Genomic DNA, 24,422 nt, shown 5'->3' on the forward strand with positions numbered 1-24,422 from the left:
CCAATTGTTAGTCCTCATTTACTTGTTTTTATTAAAAATATAACTTTATGAAATGTGATTGTAACATTAACACCATGTGAGCATTTTTTTGGAAAATTGTGAAAAACATTTTAATCCTATGAATGCTCTGTAAGTTCATATAAATCAGCAATTTCTGAACAATATCACCACAGTTTTTGACATGTTTTTCTATAATTTACATATATTTGACACACTGGACCAAAAAAAATCCATGTGATGTCAACCACCCTTATATAAAATGCAGAACATCTCAAAGACACTAGATGGAGGCAGTGCTCCTTTCTCCCAGCATTATTATCACAGTGCACACACATGCAGTATAGTCACGTCAGAGTATAAAATTAACCAACTGTTTTTTATTTTAAAAAATGTATTTAAGAGGTAAATGAAATTATTTAGTGATTTTTGTTTCTAAATAGCTTATTATTATTTTTTGTTTTGTTTTGTTTTGTTTTGTTTGTCATTTACCTTTATGTAACCCTTAAATAAGTAATGACAGTGAGCTCAGGCTGTTTAATGCAGTCATAGAAAACAGAATCATCTTGAAAAACTCATGAGAACGTTATAAAATGTGGGGCAGATCATGCGCAGTGCGGGGAGGAGCACTTTTGGACGGGTAGCAGAACTCGGCAAAACACCGGTCTGAAAACTGGGGGGGTTTACAGCTGTGTGGGAGAAACTTCAGACTCATGAATATTCAAACATTCCATTCAACCGTGTAATATGATTGGCTGACGAACAATGGCTCCGCCCTCCCAGCGTCTATTCGCTGAGAGAGTTAGGGGGCGGGGCTTAGAGGGAGAGCGGTGTGACGCAGTGAGGAGGAAGTGAAAGTAAGTTCAGTCTCCGCCATTAGAAGAGGACAGAAGTCCGGATTCACTCGGTAAGTTCAGAACTGAAGAGAATGTAGAACAGAACCGTGTAGCTTAAAGTCAGAACCGGTTCTAAAGGTTCCTCAGATCCAGAACCGGTTCTTTAAGCTCAGCTCAGTGTCCGATTCCACTGGAAGAACCAGGATCAGCATGGAGATCTGAACCGGGCCTGGATCAGACCTGGACCTGGTCTAGATCAGACCGGCTGGAGAACAATCAGCTGTAACAGATCAATAATGCTGTAAACTGAAGAGAAATGCGCAGATATAGATTGATATTTATTGATCACAGTGTAGTTTATGCTGTTTAAAGCGCATTACTGCTTAATGTGGACTTTGATCTGTTGGGGAGATAAAAAACCGGAACTGCTATAAAGGCGTGTTTATATGCAGTAGCGCTGTTCAACCAGCAGGGGGAGCAACTGAGCTCAAGATCACGTGGTGTGTTAGTGTTTTTAATCCTGCTGTTTTATATTATACTTAAATAATCTCTCTATTCTGATTCAGTAACATAATAATATTATTAATAATAATAGAACAGTGTATATATTTATAATGTTGTGTAATGCAGTAATATTACTAATAATAATTAAATTATAATCATTATAATAACAGTAAATGTTTATCATGTTTTGTTTAATGCAGTTCTGATGATAATGTCATTATTGTAAGAATAAAGGTTTTATTGTAACGGCTGATCTGTTCTCAGGGGTCGGTGTCGGCAGTGTTCAGCTGTGTGTGAATGAAGAAGAGTAAATGATGGATCTTCAGAACTCCAGCAGTGGAGGAGGACCTCCTGTCCTAAAGTGAGTAAATTAAGTGATGGGTTTAATATGTAAAGTAGTTTTGTATTGTAATGGTTTCAGCTCTAATCCTGGAGCTGTGATCTGCATATTTTACAGTTTTAAAATATTGAGAACAGAGTTTCTCCTGGACCAGAGTCAGAACCCTGTTTTGTATTTAAACACAGAGAAACGCTTAACAAACAGTAACAGTATTAGGTGGTTGCTGTAGTGATATGCTGTTGCTAGGTGGTTGCATATTTATGTTTAAAAATATGGTCCATATTTTTTAACATAAAAGTGACGATTTGCTCAAAATCTGGATCGGATTAGTCTGCAGTGAAAGTGATCTTTGGACCAGATCCATTGTGAGGATCCGTCTCAGATTTTACCACACGGGTTTACATTAGCATTAGAAATGAGGAAATCCTGATGTGCTGCATTTATATAGATCAGATGGAAGTGACTGGGTTTGATATTAAAGCTGTGGAATGAAGAAAGACTTGTTCTATTCTAGGCCTGGACAATAATTTGATATCTGTATTTATCGCGATAAGAAATGTTTCAATAATGGGGACATCATTTTTGTGGTATATCGATATGTATTATTTACACGGACAGGCATTTTTTACTGGTGTAAGCTCGCCCCAGAGTTGAACACAGTCTCCTAGCTGAGCTATGTCTGTGCGTGATGACGTAATTACACAGGCACGTAGCCAGATAGGCTAGGCTAGGCTAGGTTAGATTTGGCTAGGCTAGGCTAGGCACCCCAGCAAACATGCCCACACTGGGCCAATGAGGGCCCAATGTGGGCCAACACATCGGCCCCGTATGGGCAGCCCAAATCGGACCATTGGGGATTTGCACATCGGTGCGGTATCGGCCCCACGCCATCGGCCCCATATGGGCAGCCCAAATCGGACCATTGGGGATTTGCACGTCGGTGCAGTATCGCCCCCATATGGGCAGCCCACTTAGGGCCAACGGAGATTTGCTCATCGGGACGGCACCAGCACCATGGCGTCGGCCCATTTCAGGCAGCCCACATTGGGCCAATGGAGATTTGCTCACCAGTATAGCGTCGGCCCCACGGCGTGGGCCCTTTTCAGGCAGCCCACATTTGGCCAGCGAAGATTTACTCCTCTATGCAAAATCAACACCAAAGCATTGGCCCATTGGGCCAACAGAGATTTGCAGAGCTCTAACACTAACACACACACACCCACACACACACACACACACACACACACACACACACACACAGACAGACTCATGCCCTCAGTGGAAAACCAATTGTGGCCCCAAATTTTTAGAACTGTGCAATATTGAACAGAGAACACTTTTCAAGAAAGAAAATTTAAAGCTGTGCTATTGGCACTTTGAAATTTTTTGCAACTGGCTGTAAAACAATTATATAAATAACACAATTTAAAGTGTATAGTAAATTAATAAATTTATTACAAAGTATCATGTATGAAATATAAACAACACACAACAGTATTTAAGTAAATTAAATCCCAAATTTATATTTTAGCATGTAGATAAACATATACTGCATAAATATCTCCATTTGCAAAAACAGTATTTATAATAAACGGTATGATATAAATATCAAACATAATACAAAATAACAAAGAATTATACAACTTAAATTAAAAAAAAAATATATATATACACATCAATAAAAATAGCAAATCATATTCTTGAATAAATACTTAAATGCACTAGACTGATGTAGTAGATGAATAATAAACTGATACTATTATTGCTACTGGAACAAAGCCTCTGGGGTGGGTTTCCCGAAAACGAACAACCTTAGCGAATAACGAACGAACTAACGAATGACGTGAGTAAAGAACGAGCCAGTTCTGCGAGTGTTTCCCAAAGAGCTTCGCAACGTGAAAATTAACAAAGGAGGTTAAAGAACGTCTTTGTTGACTCCTCCCCCGAAACAGCGCACTCAATCGATCCACAAATATCGATTATTATGCAGTATTTATTCAGTATTACACCCTAAAAATGTAAAAAAGTGTTGTAATCATCAATATGATACATATTTTGAAATTTAAATTACAAAAGGATGTACTTTGGCATTAATAAAATACTCCTACAGATACATATGGCTAAATAAATAAGTCATATGTTTATATATAAATGTTTAATAAACATTAAACTTTTTTTTACTTTTTTAAAACTATTATTGTTAATATATATATATTATATTAATAGATATTGTACTAATATTATTAATAGTAATATTGATAATAATATTAATTTATTATTATTATAATTATTAATAATATAAAAATAATATAATAATACATATACGTATGTTCCGGTGTGTGTGTGTGTATATATATATATATATATATATATATATATATATATATATATATATATATATATATATACACACACACACACTCTGTAAAGCTCCAGCTCATCCTAAATCACCATCTCAGTTGGGTTTAGGTCAGGGGATTGTAAAGGCCATGCACCTTTTTGTTAACTTTTGTTAATTCCATATGCGTCAATTAATTGTTTTCATAGTTTTAATATTAATCGACAATGTAAAAAAAAAAAAAACATTAAATGAGACGTGTCCAACTTTTGACTGGTATTTATATATTTGCGAGTTGACACACCCCAGAGTTTGCCCAGATGAACGGCCACAATGTTGGTTAGAAGCATCTAAATAAAGAATAATATTAAATATTACCTGCACATTCACCGATACCCTTTACAATACGTGTAGGTGTGAGTAAAGACACTGCAGGCGTCCCCTGCTCCGGACCTACAGTACCAGGGATTTTCCCAATAGCATGGAAATATATTGTATTGTGCTGTAATTCCCGGGCTGGTGGGAAGTGTATATAAGTGTGTGTATGCCACATAACAGCCTGATTACAGAATCCACGGACTTGGTGACTTTGCAGCTTTGCTTAGACCGTGAGCATCCTCTGCAGGAATCTGGATTTTTAATAATTTATGGGTTTGATTGGTCAATTCCAGTATGCCCAGTTAGACTACACAGACAAAGTTGGCATTATAATATAATATAATATAATATAATATAATATAATATAATATAATATAATATAATACAATATAATATATGATATAATATAATATAATAATATAATATAATATAATAATATTAATTATTATAATAATTATATGTATATAATATAATTGATTATAATTAATAGTAACATAATATAATTGCTTCAAGCAGGGAAATTATAATTTTTCTCCCTCAAAATTGGCGGTCCCTGGTGTTTAAGGTGCTGAACTGCAAGTAGAGATCCCCTAAAGAAGCTCTTAAGAATAACGACTGGGTGAGGGCACTCGTTAATCTGCGAGCGAGTTTACGTAGTACTTTAGTTACGCACGGGTTTGGGAAACACTCTTTAATTAACGATCAATCTTAAGTACGAGTTAACGAAGTTAACTGGCTAGCTTTCAGGAAACCCACCCCTGATCTCTATTATTAATTTTATTCCTCTTGCTTGTAGACTTGGAACCAAAATGTCATCCCAATCAAACCAGTAAAAAAAATTCTAATTGAATATAACATTAGTTTTTGCATTAAGGTTTTTATCTCACAGCAATAATAATGAAGGAGAAAATAGATGTACTTTACATAAATAGAACAGATATAGTTAATCATAATATCAAAAATTAATATTGTTTATGCATTAATATAGCATAGATCATAAATTAACTATTTTTTTGGAGAGACTGCATGAGACGATGCTTCCGTCCATCTGAATGGTCCCGTGAATTCCAAAGCCAAACCTTTGCAACCTGCTCGATCTCTGCATCCTTTGGTGGTGGCATGATTGATCTTCTCACGGCCTCTTAAAATGATAATATAGAGATATGAGAATGCAGTCAGGTAAATACTACATCTGTTAGTGTCTTTTCATGTACAATGCTTAATTTTAGAGAAATTTGCAGACTGTATTTGATTACAGTGATTCTTATATAGTGATAGTTATTTGAATTTGAATTTCTTCAGGCTATTCATGGTGAAACATAAATAGCCTTTACAGTCACTGTGTGTGACTGGTAGTTACATTCTATAAACATGTGAGGTGGCCGATATCAGGATATCAGGTTCACAAAAATACCAAAACTTTTTAAAATTATATCTTTCCCTTAGCCTAACTGGCTATCTTTGCATTAGCTTAACTGGCTATCTTTCCCTTAGCTTAACTGGCTAGCTTTCCGTTAGCTTAACTGGATATCTTTCCCTTAGCTTAACTGGCTATATTTCCGTTAGCTTAGCTGGCTAGCTTTCCCTTAGCTTAACTGGCTATCTTTCCCTTAGCTTAACTGGCTATTTTTCCCTTAGCTTAACTGGCTATCTTTCCCTTAGCTTAACTGGCTATCTTTCCCTTAGCTTAACTGGCTATCTTTCCCTTAGCTTAACTGGCTATCTTTCCCTTAGCTTAACTGGCTATCTTTCCCTTAGCTTAACTGGCTATCTTTCCCTTAGCTTAACTGGCTATCTTTCCCTTATCTTAACTGGCTAGCTTTCCCTTAGCTTAACTGGCTATCTTTCCCTTAGCTTAACTGGCTATCTTTCCCTTAGCTTAACTGGCTATCTTTCCCTTAGCTTAACTGGCTATCTTTGCATTAGCTTAACTGGCTATCTTTCCCTTAGCTTAACTGGCTAGCTTTCCGTTAGCTTAACTGGATATCTTTCCCTTAGCTTAACTGGCTATATTTCCGTTAGCTTAGCTGGCTAGCTTTCCCTTAGCTTAACTGGCTATCTTTCCCTTAGCTTAACTGGCTATTTTTCCCTTAGCTTAACTGGCTATCTTTCCCTTAGCTTAACTGGCTATCTTTCCCTTAGCTTAACTGGCTATCTTTCCCTTAGCTTAACTGGCTATCTTTCCCTTAGCTTAACTGGCTATCTTTCCCTTAGCTTAACTGGCTATCTTTCCCTTATCTTAACTGGCTATCTTTCCCTTAGCTTAACTGGCTATCTTTCCCTTAGCTTAACTGGCTATCTTTCCCTTAGCTTAACTGGCTATCTTTCCCTTAGCTTAACTGGCTATCTTTCCCTTAGCTTAACTGGCTATCTTTCCCTTAGCTTAACTGGCTATCTTTCCCTTAGCTTAACTGGCTATCTTTCCCTTAGCTTAACTGGCTATCTTTCCCTTAGCTTAACTGGCTATCTTTCCCTTAGCTTAACTGGCTATCTTTCCCTTAGCTTAACTGGCTATCTTTCCCTTAGCTTAACTGGCTATCTTTCCCTTAGCTTAACTGGCTAGCTTTCCCTTAGCTTAACTGGCTATCTTTCCCTTAGCTTAACTGGCTATCTTTCCCTTAGCTTAACTGGCTATCTTTCCCTTAGCTTAACTGGCTATCTTTCCCTTAGCTTAACTGGCTATCTTTCCCTTAGCTTAACTTGCTATCTTTGCATTAGCTTAACTGGCTATCTTTCCCTTAGCTTAACTGGCTAGCTTTCCGTTAGCTTAACTGGATATCTTTCCCTTAGCTTAACTGGCTATATTTCCGTTAGCTTAGCTGGCTAGCTTTCCCTTAGCTTAACTGGCTATCTTTCCCTTAGCTTAACTGGCTATTTTTCCCTTAGCTTAACTGGCTATCTTTCCCTTAGCTTAACTGGCTATCTTTCCCTTAGCTTAACTGGCTATCTTTCCCTTAGCTTAACTGGCTATCTTTCCCTTATCTTAACTGGCTAGCTTTCCCTTAGCTTAACTGGCTATCTTTCCCTTAGCTTAACTGGCTATCTTTGCATTAGCTTAACTGGCTATCTTTCCCTTAGCTTAACTGGCTAGCTTTCCGTTAGCTTAACTGGATATCTTTCCCTTAGCTTAACTGGCTATATTTCCGTTAGCTTAGCTGGCTAGCTTTCCCTTAGCTTAACTGGCTATCTTTCCCTTAGCTTAACTGGCTATTTTTCCCTTAGCTTAACTGGCTATCTTTCCCTTAGCTTAACTGGCTATCTTTCCCTTAGCTTAACTGGCTATCTTTCCCTTAGCTTAACTGGCTATCTTTCCCTTAGCTTAACTGGCTATCTTTCCCTTAGCTTAACTGGCTATCTTTCCCTTAGCTTAACTGGCTATCTTTCCCTTATCTTAACTGGCTAGCTTTCCCTTAGCTTAACTGGCTAGCTTTCCCTTAGCTTAACTGGCTATCTTTCCCTTAGCTTAACTGGCTATCTTTCCCTTAGCTTAACTGGCTATCTTTGCATTAGCTTAACTGGCTATCTTTCCCTTAGCTTAACTGGCTAGCTTTCCGTTAGCTTAACTGGATATCTTTCCCTTAGCTTAACTGGCTATATTTCCGTTAGCTTAGCTGGCTAGCTTTCCCTTAGCTTAACTGGCTATCTTTCCCTTAGCTTAACTGGCTATTTTTCCCTTAGCTTAACTGGCTATCTTTCCCTTAGCTTAACTGGCTATCTTTCCCTTAGCTTAACTGGCTATCTTTCCCTTAGCTTAACTGGCTATCTTTCCCTTAGCTTAACTGGCTATCTTTCCCTTATCTTAACTGGCTATCTTTCCCTTAGCTTAACTGGCTATCTTTCCCTTAGCTTAACTGGCTATCTTTCCCTTAGCTTAACTGGCTATCTTTCCCTTAGCTTAACTGGCTATCTTTCCATTAGCTTAACTGGCTATCTTTCCCTTAGCTTAACTGGCTATCTTTCCCTTATCTTAACTGGCTAGCTTTCCCTTAGCTTAACTGGCTATCTTTCCCTTAGCTTAAGTGGATATCTTTCCCTTAGCTTAACTTGCTATCTTTCCCTTAGCTTAACTTGCTATCTTTCCCTTAGCTTAACTGGCTATCTTTCCCTTAGCTTAACTGGCTATCTTTCCCTTAGCTTAACTGGCTATCTTTCCCTTAGCTTAACTGGCTATCTTTCCCTTAGCTTAACTGGCTATCTTTCCATTAGCTTAACTGGCTATCTTTCCCTTAGCTTAATTGGCTATCTTTCCCTTAGCTTAACTGGCTATCTTTCCCTTAGCTTAACTGGCTATCTTTCCCTTAGCTTAACTGGCTATCTTTCCCTTAGCTTAACTGGCTATCTTTCCCTTAGCTTAACTGGCTATCTTTCCCTTAGCTTAATTGGCTATCTTTCCCTTAGCTTAACTGGCTATCTTTCCCTTAGCTTAACTGGCTATCTTTCCCTTAGTTTAACTGGCTATCTTTCCATTAGCTTAACTGGCTATCTTTCCCTTAGCTTAACTGGCTATCTTTCCCTTAGCTTAACTGGCTATCTTTCCCTTAGCTTAACTGGCTATCTTTCCATTAGCTTAACTGGCTATCTTTCCCTTATCTTAACTGGCTATCTTTCCATTAGCTTAACTGGCTATCTTTCCCTTAGCTTAACTGGCTATCTTTCCATTAGCTTAACTGGCTATCTTTCCCTTAGCTTAACTGGCTATCTTTCCCTTATCTTAACTGGCTAGCTTTCCCTTAGCTTAACTGGCTATCTTTCCCTTAGCTTAAGTGGATATCTTTCCCTTAGCTTAACTTGCTATCTTTCCCTTAGCTTAACTTGCTATCTTTCCCTTAGCTTAACTGGCTATCTTTCCCTTAGCTTAACTGGCTATCTTTCCCTTAGCTTAACTGGCTATCTTTCCCTTAGCTTAACTGGCTATCTTTCCCTTAGCTTAACTGGCTATCTTTCCATTAGCTTAACTGGCTATCTTTCCCTTAGCTTAATTGGCTATCTTTCCCTTAGCTTAACTGGCTATCTTTCCCTTAGCTTAACTGGCTATCTTTCCCTTAGCTTAACTGGCTATCTTTCCCTTAGCTTAACTGGCTATCTTTCCCTTAGCTTAACTGGCTATCTTTCCCTTAGCTTAATTGGCTATCTTTCCCTTAGCTTAACTGGCTATCTTTCCCTTAGCTTAACTGGCTATCTTTCCCTTAGCTTAATTGGCTATCTTTCCCTTAGCTTAAGTGGATATCTTTCCATTTTCCATTTCCCTTAATACTTCCCTTAGCAAGCCATTGTTCCCTTAGCTGGTTATTGTTGACATACTTGGATATAAAATTAACTTACTTAACAGCAGTCTTTCTCCAAGAGCCGAGATAAGATGCCAACTTGGGAGCCCCTCGTGTTATTTAAATGTGAGGTAAATTCTCATTCTAACTTAGGACAATGCTAACTTTTTTTTAGCACAATGCTAACTTCAACATAGCTACCCTTATAATGCTACAATAACCTGAGAGTGGTAACTGCATTAGCACCACATTAGCGTATCTTAGCAAAAAATAGAAAAGCGGATAGTAGAACAGAAATTATAACTTACCTTTCAGTCACTTTGACAGACCAAAGTCACTCACTGACTTTGCCTTTAAGCTTGATCGTTGCTCTGTGGTAAAGGCACGTGCAGGGAGGGGGGAGGGGAGGGGGGTGGATTCGTTGGTTACATGGTCCTCACAATTAAATATCACATGCAAAAATAAAAAATATGTAACTTTTATAACCTCATCCAGGATAAAGAATGCAGAAAGCCTTCATTTATATAAAAGGAACACGATATCACCGTCAAATAAACAAACCTATATCAACTATAAATAACTTAGATACAACATAAACTACATAAGTGCTTCAGCCAGAATAAGGAAGATATTGTGTGTAGTGAAACTGCTTGAGGTGGTGGCTAGTCAACTCCACTTTCCGGCACAATTGGGAGCAAGCTGAAGTTTATCAGACCTTTGAAAGCCGAACCACTGAATTAGACCTGCCTCCCTCAACTATCTCTCCTGTTTAATCACTTGTGGAAGCATCAGGGGTGCTAAAATCTAAAATTCTGCATCAGGGCCGAGCCTAATCGAGGAACTCGGTTCGGCCGCACTGCGCTCCGCTCGGCTTCATAGCGGGAGGTTCTAGGTGTGGACCGGAGCGCAGCCGAGCTTCAAGTTTTAGTAGTATGGATTATAGTGTAAAGTGTGATACTACTAAAGTAGTAGTATAACACTGTATTCAGTGCTCAGGACAGCAGCAGTGTTTCTGCTACATACATTTTGCAGCTGCAGCCTGCTGACAGTCAAGATACAACTACATATTAAAATGTCTGTGAATTTATAATGGGATAAAAGTACTGAAGCCTTTATTGTAGTATGAAGGTGTCCCAGTATTTTTCTCCATATAGTGTAACTAATGTAGGTAATTCTTTTTGGTTAATTGACCTGCTTTTATTTTAATACACACATTTTTTTTTCTTTGTTTTTCCAGAATAAACAACCAGGATATTTAATAAAGAACAGTGTTAAACTGCTGAAAGAGGTGAAGCACAAGCCATCCAGAAGAATCTCCTGAAAACGCAGAAATTGTTTGCTACATTTCACAGACAGATGGAGCCAAGTCCCGACATGGAGAAACATCAGCACTCTGTCAAGAGTTTTACTAAACAGAGTGATATCAAAAAACACCAGCGCATTCACACAGGAGAGAAACCGTATCACTGCTCAGACTGTGGAAAGAGTTTTAATCAACAGAGTAAACTCAAAAAACACCAGCGCATTCACACAGGAGAGAAACCGTATCAATGCTCAGACTGTGGAAAGAGTTTTACTGAACAGAGTAAACTCAAAATACACCAGCGCATTCACACAGGAGAGAAACCGCATCACTGCTCAGACTGTGGGAAGAGTTTTAATCAACAGAGTAATCTCAAAAATCACCAGCGCATTCACACAGGAGAGAAACCGTATCAATGCTCAGAGTGTGGAAAGAGTTTTACTGAACAGAGTAAACTCAAAATACACCAGCGCATTCACACAGGAGAGAAACCGTATCAATGCTCAGACTGTGGAAAGAGTTTTACTGAACAGAGTAAACTCAAAATACACCAGCGCATTCACACAGGAGAGAAACCGTATCAATGCTCAGACTGTGGAAAGAGTTTTACTGAACAGAGTACTCTCAAACTGCACCAGCGCATTCACACAGGAGAGAAACCGTATCACTGCTCAGACTGTGGGAAGAGTTTTAATCAACAGGGTCATCTCAAAAATCACCAGCGCATTCACACAGGAGAGAAACCGTATCAATGCTCAGACTGTGGAAAGAGTTTTACTGAACAGAGTAAACTCAAAATACACCAGCGCATTCACACAGGAGAGAAACCGCATCACTGCTCAGACTGTGGGAAGAGTTTTAATCAACAGAGTAATCTCAAAAAACACCAGCGCATTCACACAGGAGAGAAACCTTATTACTGCTCCGATTGTGGGAAGAGTTTTACTGAACAGAGTAGTCTCAAAATACACCAGCGCATTCACACAGGAGAGAAACCGTATTACTGTTTCGACTGTGGGAAGAGTTTTACTCAACAGAGTAATCTCAAAATACACCAGCGCATTCACACAGGAGAGAAACCGTATCACTGCTCAGACTGTGGAAAGAGTTTTACTAAACAGAGTAATCTCAAAAATCACCAGCGCAATCAAACAGGAGAGAAACCGTATTACTGTTTCGACTGTGGGAAGAGTTTTACTGAACAGAGTAGTCTCAAAATACACCAGCGCATTCACACAGGAGAGAAACCGTATCACTGTTCAGACTGTGGGAAGAGTTTTAATCATCAGAGTAATCTCAAAATACACCAGCGCATTCACACAGGAGAGAAACCGTATTACTGCTCAGACTGTGGAAAGAGTTTTACTTTACAGAGTACTCTCAAAAAACACCAGCGCATTCACACAGGAGAGAAACCGTATCACTGCTCAGACTGTGATAAGTGTTTTACTTCACAGAGTCATCTCAAACTTCACCAGCGCATTCACACAGGAGAGAAACCGTATCACTGCTCAGACTGTGGGAAGAGTTTTAATCAACAGGGTCATCTCAAAAATCACCAGCGCATTCACGCAGGAGAGAAACCGTATCACTGCTCAGACTGTGGAAAGAGTTTTACTTTACAGAGTACTCTCAAAAAACACCAGCGCATTCACACAGGAGAGAAACCGTATTACTGTTTCGACTGTGGGAAGAGTTTTACTGAACAGAGTAATCTCAAACTGCATCAGCGCATTCACACAGGAGAGAAACCGTATTACTGTTTCGACTGTGGGAAGAGTTTTACTCAACAGAGTAATCTCAAACTGCACCAGCGCATTCACACAGGAGAGAAACCGTATCACTGCTCAGACTGTGGGAAGAGTTTTACTTTACAGAGTGAACTTATATTACATCAGTGCATTCACAAAAGATAGAAAAGTATCCCAAATCTGTTCCTCTGCCATAAAAAATGCAAACCTTAAATCTTTCAGACAGCCAAAAACACCTCATCATGCACAAAATCTTCACTCTGTTACAAGAACTTCATTTAAAAATGGCTTTTTACAGGTTCAGAAAAATGAATCTTATCCAGAGATGATGTTTACTGAATTTCATGCTGTGTTTTTATGTATGTTTGTATACCTACATTAGTTAATGCCTGCAGAGCTCTTCAACACTTAGTGTTGTGTTTTAAGAAGTTTTTACACACAGAATCATAAATGGTACCACTAACAGCATAAACTAGGAACATACATTTTTACAATTTTTTCAGTGATATGCTGAATAAATAGTAAAGCGATGATGCTAGCTCAGAGTAAAATCGTATATTAAATCTCAGCATTAGCTTTAGAACTAATAATAAACAAAAGTGAGGATTTTATCATTCTGGGACATTTTTAGGTTTAAAAATTGAATATGCTTTGCCATAAGTAGGAAATGATCATTTGGTCAACTTATGTCATTTACAGCCTTAATACATTCTCAATTGTTTACATATAAAAACTTTCTTTATTTTTTCCTCCACTCCACGTTTGTAGTTTGTAGTTGGAGCGAGGGCACTGCCAGTGTTTGCTCCAGATGTTAGATTAGCATAACTTAGTCTTTTAAAATTTAGATGTCGTAGTTTAAAGGAGTAGAGTATTCTTAGGAGTAGAGAATATTCTTAGCTTGCAACAAAAGGCCAACAAAATCCTTTTCAGAGTTAAAAAAAAAAAAAAAAAGGTCTAGCTGTAGTTTCCATACTGAAAGCAACACTCAGTAGGCTATGCAGCAGTAAGACTGCAGGATCCTTGATTCCCTCTACTGCACATGTGTCAAACACAAGGCCCGCGGGCCAAATGTGGCCACATCCAAGTGTCTATAATAAATAGGTCAGAAGCGTTCTTTGACCAAAAACTACATTTCCCACAATGCTTGATTGTATTACCCGCGAAGTTACGGCTTACTGCCACTATACGGCAGTGTAGTCATTGATGTGGAAACCCTGCCGGAGGGAAGGCGTAACTTCGCGGGTGGAATTGAGACATACAAACGTTTATCCCATAATGTCCAGAAAAAGAAAAGCTGATGCAGACGGAGGGCTGTGCTTCAAGGCGAAAGACCGGTACCAAAATAAACGCTTGTTAGGAGAGATATAAGTTTTGTGTAAATATTTATACGAAAATAGCTGACAAAATCTGTTTTAATGACGTTAATAAACATCACTGTGACAGCGCTAGTCACAGTTTCACCGCAGCAAAGTACGAGGACGTGAATCACTAATCTAACCAGCCTTTACTGATTTCTGCCCCCAATAACCCTTTCAATAACCTCCAATAGCCTTTAATTAGTCTTCAGTAGCCTTCAACAGTCTAACCTTGCAGCCGTTGTGTGTTCTAAACTCCGTAGTTATAAACATCCTGAGGTTAGCAGCGCGCTAACTGACCTGTTTATAATGTAATCCCAGCAGTGACTCTGTGACGGCTGCTCTAAACTGCTGCTGTTAGCTGCTTGGGCTGAAAAATGAACTGTAGAGAGCTGTATTATCCGGTTAGTGGGCTTAAAAACCTTTATTTTCTACACAGAAGAATTTTAAAAACTGTAAAAACGCTCCAGACTGCCTCAGCTGAGCCCTGTAGCCCGTGGCTGGGCTGTAGCTCTGACTGAGTAAAGACTGCTGGCTTGTGCTGCTGCTGCTGCTGCTGCAGCTCCGACTAGTGGTTGTATGAGGAACTGCTAAATCTGAGGAAATGCTAAATCTATCACATGTTCTTAACAGATCACAATTTTTTATTTTATATTTATTAAGCCTTATTTCAGTATCAAACGTTTTGATCAAAGTTAATAGAACTTGTATTTTATGTCATTCCTATTCACTTGACTAGTTTGGTTCTTGATTGATGGAGTTTTTGGATTTCATAACATGACAAATTAAAAGGATTTATGTTAATAGAGCAACAAGCAAACATTTTTTCCATGCAACTGTAATATTTGATTGAATAAATAGTATATTGAGAGCTATTTAACATTAAGGAGTAATTACATTCATTTTATATTACATTTGGTTACATTTTATTACATTTATAAGTTCCATCTGGCCCTCAGAGGACAGCCAATATGCCAATGTGGCCCTCGGCCAAAATGAGTTTGACACCCCTGCTCTACTGGTTTTCTCATTGGTCTATGGTTCAGTCAGTCTGATTAAAAATCTGCAAGTTAATCTACAGGGATATTTGGTTGTGTTGCTAAAGTTATATACTCTGTTATCTTTTCCTTATTTGGTATCGTTTTGCTAAAGGTTTTTTTTTATATCTCTAAAGGTACTGAAAATATCTAATCCATTTACTTTATTGATTGTTTTATCCAGTACCAGCTATTATCGTTGTTTTACATCACCTTATGTATTTACTCATATTCATATCTATGTGATTCAATAAAAGGCTTTTATATTGCAAGATCTGCAATCTTATCTATTCTTTCAACTTAAGCATTTAGCCAAAAGCTTTTGTACACAGCCAAACATACATTCAAGCAACCACTATATACAGTGCCTTGCAAAAGTATTCGGCCCCCCCTTGAACTTTTCAAACTTTTGCCACATTTTGGGCTTCAAACATAAATATATGATTTTTTGTTTATTTTTTGTGAAGAATTAACAAGTGTGTAAGAATACGGAGGAGTTTTGCCTTACTATGTTCATTGTTCATTGATTAAAGGGTTAATCTGTGTGTAACTAAATCAGCATTTCACTTAATCAGTATGTTATTCAAGCATTTAGCACGATTCATGATGATTCACATTGTGACTTAGAATGTATGTATATTGTGTCCTTGTGCTCAAAGCAAGGCCGTTTTTCTTGCAACTTAGCATGATTGATTTTTTCCAGCAGAACCATGAGTTTCTGTACATGTAATCTATAGTCTGATAAGGTTGGGGTGACCGAGTTCTCGGCTGACGTATAGGATGAATAACTGCTTATCAGTATCAGGATCCGGGGGGTGTGAGGAGCCTCCTCACACACTATTAGACTGAGGCCAGGCGAATGCCTGTATTTATTAGACTCTGTCTAGGAAGAAGAGTAGAGTTGGGCGGGAGAGCTTCTCCCGAGAGGGACTACAGAGCCACAGGTCCTGTTCACACAGCCGAGAACTCTGGAAACCCCAACTTTTCTCACCTTTGGGGTTTTCCTCTTATTTTCACCTTTTTATTTCAATTCAATTTTCAATCATCTTTTTACTCAATTTTTGATGTATCCAAAAAAACTGTTTTGCTCAGAAGATTCTTTGAATAAAATCTGACGGAACTACAATTTTGGACTGGATCTCCTTTTCTTCTTTATGACGTATCATGCCAGATACATCATAATTCGAACAGTAGATCAATAATCTTTCAAGTGGGACACAATCGTGAAGTGGAATGAAATTTATTGGATGCTATCTCATTATTTTGAGATACTCTCATCATTTGGAGATACTCAATATGTTGGTATTTAAACTGTGTGAAACTGACACCAATCAATCCATAACTCCTGCTATTTACTTACTTATAAGTAGTTTTTCTCAGTAGCTCAGTCGCTGTGAAGTGTGGAGAATAGTTTTGCAATATATTGATTATCGCTGAATCACAGTTTTGAGATATCACCGTTATCATTAATTTTCCACTTTACTGAAATATGCTGAAAAAAACTTGAAAGTGGGCCTTGAAAGTGCTTGAATTTTACATGGTAAAAGGTGTTTGAACCCTGTGTTTAAAAACCCCAGCAGCACTGCTGCACCTGATCTACATGTACCAACACAACACACACAAACACGTCACCACATTAGTGTCAATGCAGTTTTAAGAAATATTTATCACGAAAATAAAGCTCTCTGGCGCTTCGAATTAAATATACAGGGTAAAATTTAGGCTAATCGGATATGCAGGTGAAAAAAATAAACTACAGTTTGTGGAACTACAAAAATGGACACATCAAAAACAGGTAAACTTAAGCAGGCTGTGTGTGTATGTGTGAATATGTGTATGTATATACCTACAAATCTCAAATGTAAATTGACATAATATGGACCATTAAATGACGGTAACAACCTGACCGTTTGACACTTAGCTAATCTGCATACCAGTAGGAGAGAGCAGAGATAGACTGGCTGTGTATGAAACGGTAGGCAGCTACCACAATCCCTCATGCCTGAGCTGTTCATATGTTAACACCCACTAAATGATTAACCCTTTACAAGTATTTATATGAACTTTAGGAAAAAGAATATAAACAGAATTGCCCTTTTTTATATTGTGAGTTAAATGAAGTCACTGCTGCCTATTCTAATAAGCTAACCGTATGACTAGCTTGACGAGTTCTGGGGACATTTTTACATGGGATGTGTCTGAAAGATCTGTGGACAAAAAGACATTACTTAAATTAATAAAAAGTATTATTACAAACGTTACAAAATGACTTTCTGAGCTGAAAACAAAAAAAACAAAAAAAAAAAAAAGAAAATATGTTTTATAAAATTTATAGAGATATCATATATATCCTATACCCAGTTTATAGACACATTTGGGACATACCGGGGTTGGACAATGAAACTGAAACACCTGTCTACAGTCACTCAGTTTTGGATTTTAGTTTGCATAAAAATAAATTTATGCCAGTTTTTACCCTGAGCTCTGGCTCGCTTCTTTTTTTCCCTCCTTTTTTCCTCCCTGTATCACAAACTCTTCTAGTTCCTCCCTTTACCCAAGTTTGATTTTAGGAAGTCTTTTACGTACACTCTAAAAAGAAATGTGTCAAAAATGACTCAGACTGTGTCGAATTTTAACACATTGTGCGAGTGTGCTCAGAGACGACACATGTTGTGTTGATTCTGACACATCCAGTGTGTAATCCAATTTTACACACTAAATGTGTCAGGCTAATGAACTCACAAATGTGTAATTTTTTACACAACTTGTGTTGATTATGCATAATCAAGATAATGTATCAAATATGTTAAAAAAAAAAGCATGAAACGAATTAATTCAATTCCATTTTTATTATCATGCCTATATATGGTTCAATTTTCTTTTGGAATTAGCAATGAATTAACATTCACGTGTTTGTAACATTTTTAAATGTAAAAACAGTCATTTTTGTTACAGTTCAAAATCAGTTTCGTTTGGAATAAGAAATAAATTAACTCAATGTTTTTTAGATATTTTAAATGTAAAAACATGCATGCTTGTGACTAATTCATTGTCTTTTGTGATAATGAACACCTAAAAACAAAAGTCCAAACAGTAAAGGGGTGTATAAAACATAGCTCATATAAAATTAGTCACAATTGTTCACTGTTCTCACGTATTTTTAGAAAACCTGATGAATAACATTGAACATCAGTACAGAAATAAAATTCCCTTTTTATAAAAACAGAACTACAAAACGTGAGGCTAAACAATTTGGATCTTGGATTCAAGTACAGCTTGTCTGTGTTGTAAATGGCTAGTACATCAAGAGGCCTAACATCTGAAGCATCATCTAAGCTGATCATTTCATAGTCATTAGTTCGCTTGACATATGCATAAAAATGCTCATCAAAGTACTCAATTTAAATAATCCAGATAAACATCAAAAAGGACTCAGCATCAGCCCGTGGTATGATGTGAATTATCTCACCAAACAAACATCCTCCACAGTGTTTGGTTTTAAGTGGCAGCACACCACCTGTTCTATATGTTAGGCCAAGTACAGTATGTGAAGTAACAAATAGTGCACGGTGGTACATGTTAACTGGTGATCTCTGTAAAGATGCTTAGTAAATGATTTGATGTTGTGGTAAGTCCTTGGACAACCATCCTGGCTGCAAATAAGAATGAAGTTCAGTCCCTTTGACAATGCATGTATTTCACGAAGATGCCAAATTAGCTTCTTTACTTCTGTGAATTGTGACTGTCGACATTCTGGACAAGTGTACATTATGCTGTGAATTGTGATGCTTTAACCTTCGAAATGAGCTTCAGTACCTTAGCTTTCCGGCTAGTTGAGAGAGGCATGTCATAGATGTGTTCAAAGAAGCAGAACATGGAGCTTAGCTGACATGGATAGGCCAGGTTACACACCCAGTAGAGCTTAAATAGCTTGTCCACAGCAGATGTCTGTCTTCAAGGGAAATAGTAATTCGGTCACTCTTTCCAACGATGACATGTTGCTTTGCGGCACCCCTCAGATTTTCAACACAGATTAGCTGGGGCTGGTGGGTCTGTGAAGGACAGACATCACAAAGAGAAGCAATGCTGCTTCCTATGGAGAGGAATTAGTGCCAAATTGAAAAGCAAACACTAGGGTGGAAAAATGTAAAAACAATCAACAAAATGCATTGCTTTTCCTCACTAATATGCAGAATAAGTGCCAAAATGAAATGCAAAACTACTTTTACATTACATTTCATTGCACTTGATCTCTTTATTGAAAAACAATACGCACTTATTTGCATTTTCAAAACCAAACGCTGAATTAGTGCCAGAATTTAATGAAATACACCTTGAAATGTAATCAAGGCACAGCGGTATTACTTTTCACCATAAGGTACTTTAAACATTAACTCCTCCTTTAAATGTAATACTTACGAGATTGCTTTTAAACACTGATGTGATGAAAACATGCCACAATGAAAATCAATAGCTCCAGTGTGTGTGGATTTGTATTTAAAGAAAGAAACGCAGAATTAGTGTCACAAGCCACCTTAAAATGCAATCTAACGAACGGCATTGTATTCCACTGTGTGGCGCTGCGAATGTGCAAAAGCAAATCACAATGCATAGGACTGCATTCCGTCTAGGCAAGCGCTGTAATCGTGCCACATGTAAATTTAATAACTGTCCAATAGGAGTGCTCCCTCAAATTTGGGGCGGGGCCTGTTGGACTGGACAAATATAATCGATCACCGATTACTGAAGCGCTTCAGTGCTTCTTGAAAAATCGGCGCTGTATGCGTATTTCAAGTGCCACACAGTGCCTCAAGAATCAGCAGGTCGTGTGTTTGCGTAGAGACCACAAGTGAGGGCAGGGCTGGATATCCAACTCCACCTACTACCTACAGGCTTCTGCGAGAGGCTCCTGTAAACGGCTGCAGTTTTCTGCCATAAAGTTTTAATATTTGCTGTTTTTTCGCATCAAAATAGCTAGAGAAATGACAAAGAAAGCATGGGTGGCAGGTTTGTTGCGAGAGGCTCTTAATGGCCTGGAAGAAGCCGAAGGCGCCTCATCTGTTGCCACCAGCAGCAACGAAGCTCCTTCGTCAAATGAAGAGAACTCGCCATCTTGCAGTCGGCCTTGCACCTCAAGGGCAGCACAAGCGGCTCAAAATGCTGTTCAGGGTGAGAATTGTGTTTCTGTAACATTGGTATATTTTTGCCGATATTATTATATTATATATGTCGATATATTATATATTAAAGGTGGTTATACAGAATGTGTGATGTGCCGAACCGCTGCGATTTGCACCCCCTGAGTGCGACTGCGGTCAAGTCAGCCTCCATCGGTCAAACTAGCCCCCACGCTGTTTTTTTTTAGACCGTGCATACATTAAATATTACTGAAAGGCCCCTCAAATTATAACAATTGTTATTTTAATTTAAAGGATCTTTATTTTGAATATACAAATCATAATCTAGTAGGGGTTGGATCTCTGCCTGACGGGAGATGGGCGGTGTTAACAGGTGTTCTGTGAGAAGATTTGGTCGGTTTTACACTATTTTAAATGGAGGTGAAAAGGGTCACAAATTCTGGTGGTCTAGAGCAGTGGTTCCCAACCTTTTTCTTCAGGGACCCATATTTTTACCATTGAAAGCTTTGGCGACCCAACATAACCCCCCCCCCCCCCCCCCCCCCCAAATGTAAAAGATGTAAGTGTATAATTGGGTTGGGGTGGGGGGGGGGGGGGGGGTTAGAAATGACAAATAAAAACTGACATTTACTATAGATGAATAAAATAAACACGTAAAAAAGGAAAAATTGATACATAAAACATAAGGAATTTTTATCTTATGAAGAAAAAAATAATTAGATCAATAAAATAATACAACTATTTAAAATGAATAAAAAATAATTTATATAAAATAAAAACAAACAACAAAAAAAAAGAATAATATCAGTTTCAGTTTCAGTTTCAAATCAGTAAAACAGCTCACCAAAACCTCAACCTGTCCAAATATTGGACAATAATTGATTAACTTTACAGGCCCTCACTCATTTTCATTTATTTAACTAAACTGAGTTTTATATTCTTATATTATTATATTATTATATTCAGCCTCGTGCTGAATTCAGCTCCGCGCTGCCGGAGAGAGCGCCCGCGCGCGCGCCAGAGAGAGAGAGAGAGACAGAGAGAGCGCAGCGCAGCGCGGCGAATTTTGCTTACCCTAGACTATATATAGTATTAAAATGAAACCCCTTAAAATCAAGAGGGCTTCGCGACCCATCGTGGATCTTTGGCGACCCATAGGTTGGGTCGCGACCCATAGGTTGGGAACCACTGGTCTGGAGTCTGTCTCTGTTTTTTCAAAGATGGAGACTATTGAAGCTATTCTGGTCAAAAAACTAAAAGCAACGTCGCCGGTTTGGGAGCATTTCGGCTTCAAGCCAAATGAAAAAGGAGAGCCAGACAATTCTCGTTCAGATATGTACTTAAAATATTTACACAGATTCCCTTTATTTGTTAAAAATCTCGTTCAGATATGTACTTAAAATATTTACACAGATTCCCTTTATTTGTCAAAAATCTCGTTCAGATATGTACTTAAAATATTTAGGAGAAAGGTTGTGCGTTCTTATTGCATCTATTGTATATTGTATGTATTTAACTAGTCTTAAAACTGTGTCATCTTTGCCGTTTAAAAACAATGATATACATCATTCCTTAACAATAAATACACTAAAGCAGTGGTTTTCAACCTGTGGGCCCCCCCAGGGGGCCGCAGAGGTACTGTAAGGGGGACATATCGCATCACACCGCATATCGCGGTGTTGAGCCACCATATAGAATCGCAGGGGAAATTCTTTCACCGCGACAGCCCTAGCTAGGGAGACAGATGTTGAAGTCAATCCATGTGAAAAGCAAACATCTAAATATGCATTTTTTTTTTTTAAGGTGAGGTCGTCCGGGCATTTGCCCCCTATCAGTCAGGAACCAGAAAGAGACGTCTAGTCCTGCCAGCTGCTAACCCTAAGTGGAGAGTGCAGCTTCAGTCATTTACGCACAATTTCTTCTGTTTGAGAGGGAGGAAAGACTGCAGTGTCCCCTCAGCATTCGAAAAAGTAAATCTGTCCACTGCTGGTTTGGGGTTTAAGAAAATCCATTTCCCAGGTGAGGTTCTTTAATAGCATAGTGTGCATTTGTAAAACTGACCAGTTTTTGGAACATTTTGCCTGCTGCCTGCTGCAAAAGAGATCAAAAGTATACATAACCAATATTTATTTTATAGACCGGGCTTGTGATGCTCAAGAGTTCCAAAATCAGTTGACAAAAAGCTTTCCAAAGCTTCAGGAAGGAGGGGGCTTTGAGCTGTTGCGAACTAGCGGAATGACACGGTCCAAAACGCTTGAGATAATTCCATGTCCAGAGAGTGGATACACACCCTTGTATCTCACCACAGAGGCAGGGGTTGGTTCTTCAATCCTTTATGTGAGACCACTTCAAGCCAATCTTAGCATGGAAAGAGTAAGTATATTTTATATGTTATCTACTAATATAGTGTTGAAAAAATATTTAATATGCTTCCCCTTTCAGAGTTTTTCTCAGAAAGTCTTATAACACCATAATTATGTATGTGTACATGAAGATACTAGTGCATCTGAAAAAATAGAATAGTGTTGTAAAATTCATTTTTGTGGAGAATTTAACTTTAAAATGCAAACTGTCATTCATTGGACATTCCTTCTTTTTGTTTTACAAAACCAAAATCTTTTTGTTTTGCAAATTCTTTTCAATCTATATTCAGTTGAATACTCTACAAAGACAAGATATTTAACGTTCAAATGAATAAACTTTATTGTTTTTTTGTAAATAGTTCATCACTGCTTGTGTAGGTTGCCCAAATCCATCCTGTCCCTTTTTTCGTTCCTGTTAGTGCTTTCAGAGTGCAACATTTTTTGTGTTGTGTGTATAAAATATATTACAAAACATAAGTAAAAGTTGTTCTTTCCAATTAGATATCTACTCCTACATCGTCAGGTGGTCCAACCATACAGTGCCTGTACTGCAAGCAATTCATGAGACAGGCATCCATCCCTACACATGTTGATGTTTGTTCAAGGTAAGTTATGGTTATTTGTCTGTAATGTCAGTTTTGCTATGTAGTAGGGCTGCACAATATATAATTTAAGCATTGACATTGCGATGTGTGCACGTGCGATAGTCACATCGCGGACCCTGCGATGTCACGTGGCAATAAAAACAAACACGCCGTTGCAGTGTTTTGATTCTTAAGAAGTAGATACACAGCATTCTGAGTGAGCGCGAGAGGGAGGGGGAGCGGGCGTAAACACAAGAAAAAATAGAACAATGCGATGTAAAAAAAAAATCCAATATAGTGCAGCCCTATTATGTAGCTCATTCACATTAAATAATTAAGGCATGTCATTATGCATTGCATAATTTTTGGGAGTTTGCAATTAGCTCTCATGATAAATTGTACTTCTTGGTTTTTAGCATTGGGAATAGTGTGTAGAGTAATGTTTCAAGCCAAGAACATATCTTTTTAATTTTAATCTCTCTGACTTTAAAATTGCTAGACATAATTCAGACGGTAGGACAGGCAGGCATGGAAACAACAGACGAAGGGAGCATATAGAAGCTGAAAGGACTCAAGATGGTATTGGAAGGCACCAGGAAAGAGAGGGCAGACAACAGGAAAGAGAGGGCAGACAACAGGAAAGAGAGGGCAGACAACAGGAAAGAGAGGACAGACAACAGGAAAGAGAGGACGGACAACAAAAGGAGACAGAAGATGGGAACACCACTCCAGGGGAAATGGGAAATCGGAACAGTACAGACAATGAACATAGAGACTTGAGGCAGAGACAAAGTGGTAGTTGCACTAGTGAAGGTTTGTGATCTTGCATTGTGTCCATTTTCCTCTCATGTGGTATATGTAAAGCACAATGGCTTTATGTAAAGCATAATTTTTGTAACTTTTACAGAGTGGAAAACTGAGCCAGATATTACGAAAGCAGTTGACATTTACAGACATCAACTGTTGAAAGCTGCTGAGTCTGAGGAGGATCTGACAATCAAACTGAACATGGGACATAGTCCAGAGGACCGGGAGAGGGCTATTCTGCAGTTTTACAAAGCCCCCAACATAAACTGGGCCCGAAACCTTACTGTGGTTTTACAAGGTAGGTCACTGACCTTTTTGTTTTTATTGTTATTGAATAAATGACTTTTTTTTCTTTTCTTTTTTTTTAATATATAAATGTGTACTTATTTTGTTTTAGGTGATGCTGCATTGGGAGATGGCGTCAAAA

At 38.1% G+C, this 24,422-nt stretch overlaps 3 protein-coding genes across 3 annotated transcripts in view; 2 read left to right on the forward strand and 1 right to left on the reverse strand.

Annotated features, from left to right (window-relative positions):
• LOC111196357 (zinc finger protein 271-like) overlaps nucleotides 1-24,422 on the forward strand; it is a 460,288-nt gene that overhangs the window by 70,932 nt on the left and 364,934 nt on the right. The window lies entirely within an intron of this gene.
• The window catches only part of LOC125801235 (zinc finger protein 239-like), a 213,748-nt gene that overhangs the window by 58,049 nt on the left and 131,277 nt on the right, over nucleotides 1-24,422 (reverse strand). The gene's annotated exons all lie outside the window — the stretch shown is intronic.
• LOC125801132 (zinc finger protein 850-like) lies at nucleotides 1,610-16,312 on the forward strand. Its single transcript, XM_049477291.1, has 2 exons — nucleotides 1,610-1,698; nucleotides 10,895-16,312. The coding sequence occupies exon 2, from the start codon at nucleotides 11,014-11,016 to the stop codon at nucleotides 12,874-12,876; it is 1,863 nt and encodes a 620-aa protein (XP_049333248.1). The 5' UTR covers nucleotides 1,610-1,698; nucleotides 10,895-11,013; the 3' UTR covers nucleotides 12,877-16,312.

This window comes from Astyanax mexicanus, chromosome 4 (assembly GCF_023375975.1).
Source record: "Astyanax mexicanus isolate ESR-SI-001 chromosome 4, AstMex3_surface, whole genome shotgun sequence".
NCBI lineage: Eukaryota > Metazoa > Chordata > Actinopteri > Characiformes > Acestrorhamphidae > Astyanax > Astyanax mexicanus.

Excerpts from the sequence above, each read along its gene's own strand:
- LOC125801132 (XM_049477291.1), top strand. The coding sequence starts at position 11,014 with ATGGAGCCAAGTCCCGACATGGAGAAACATCAGCACTCTGTCAAGAGT.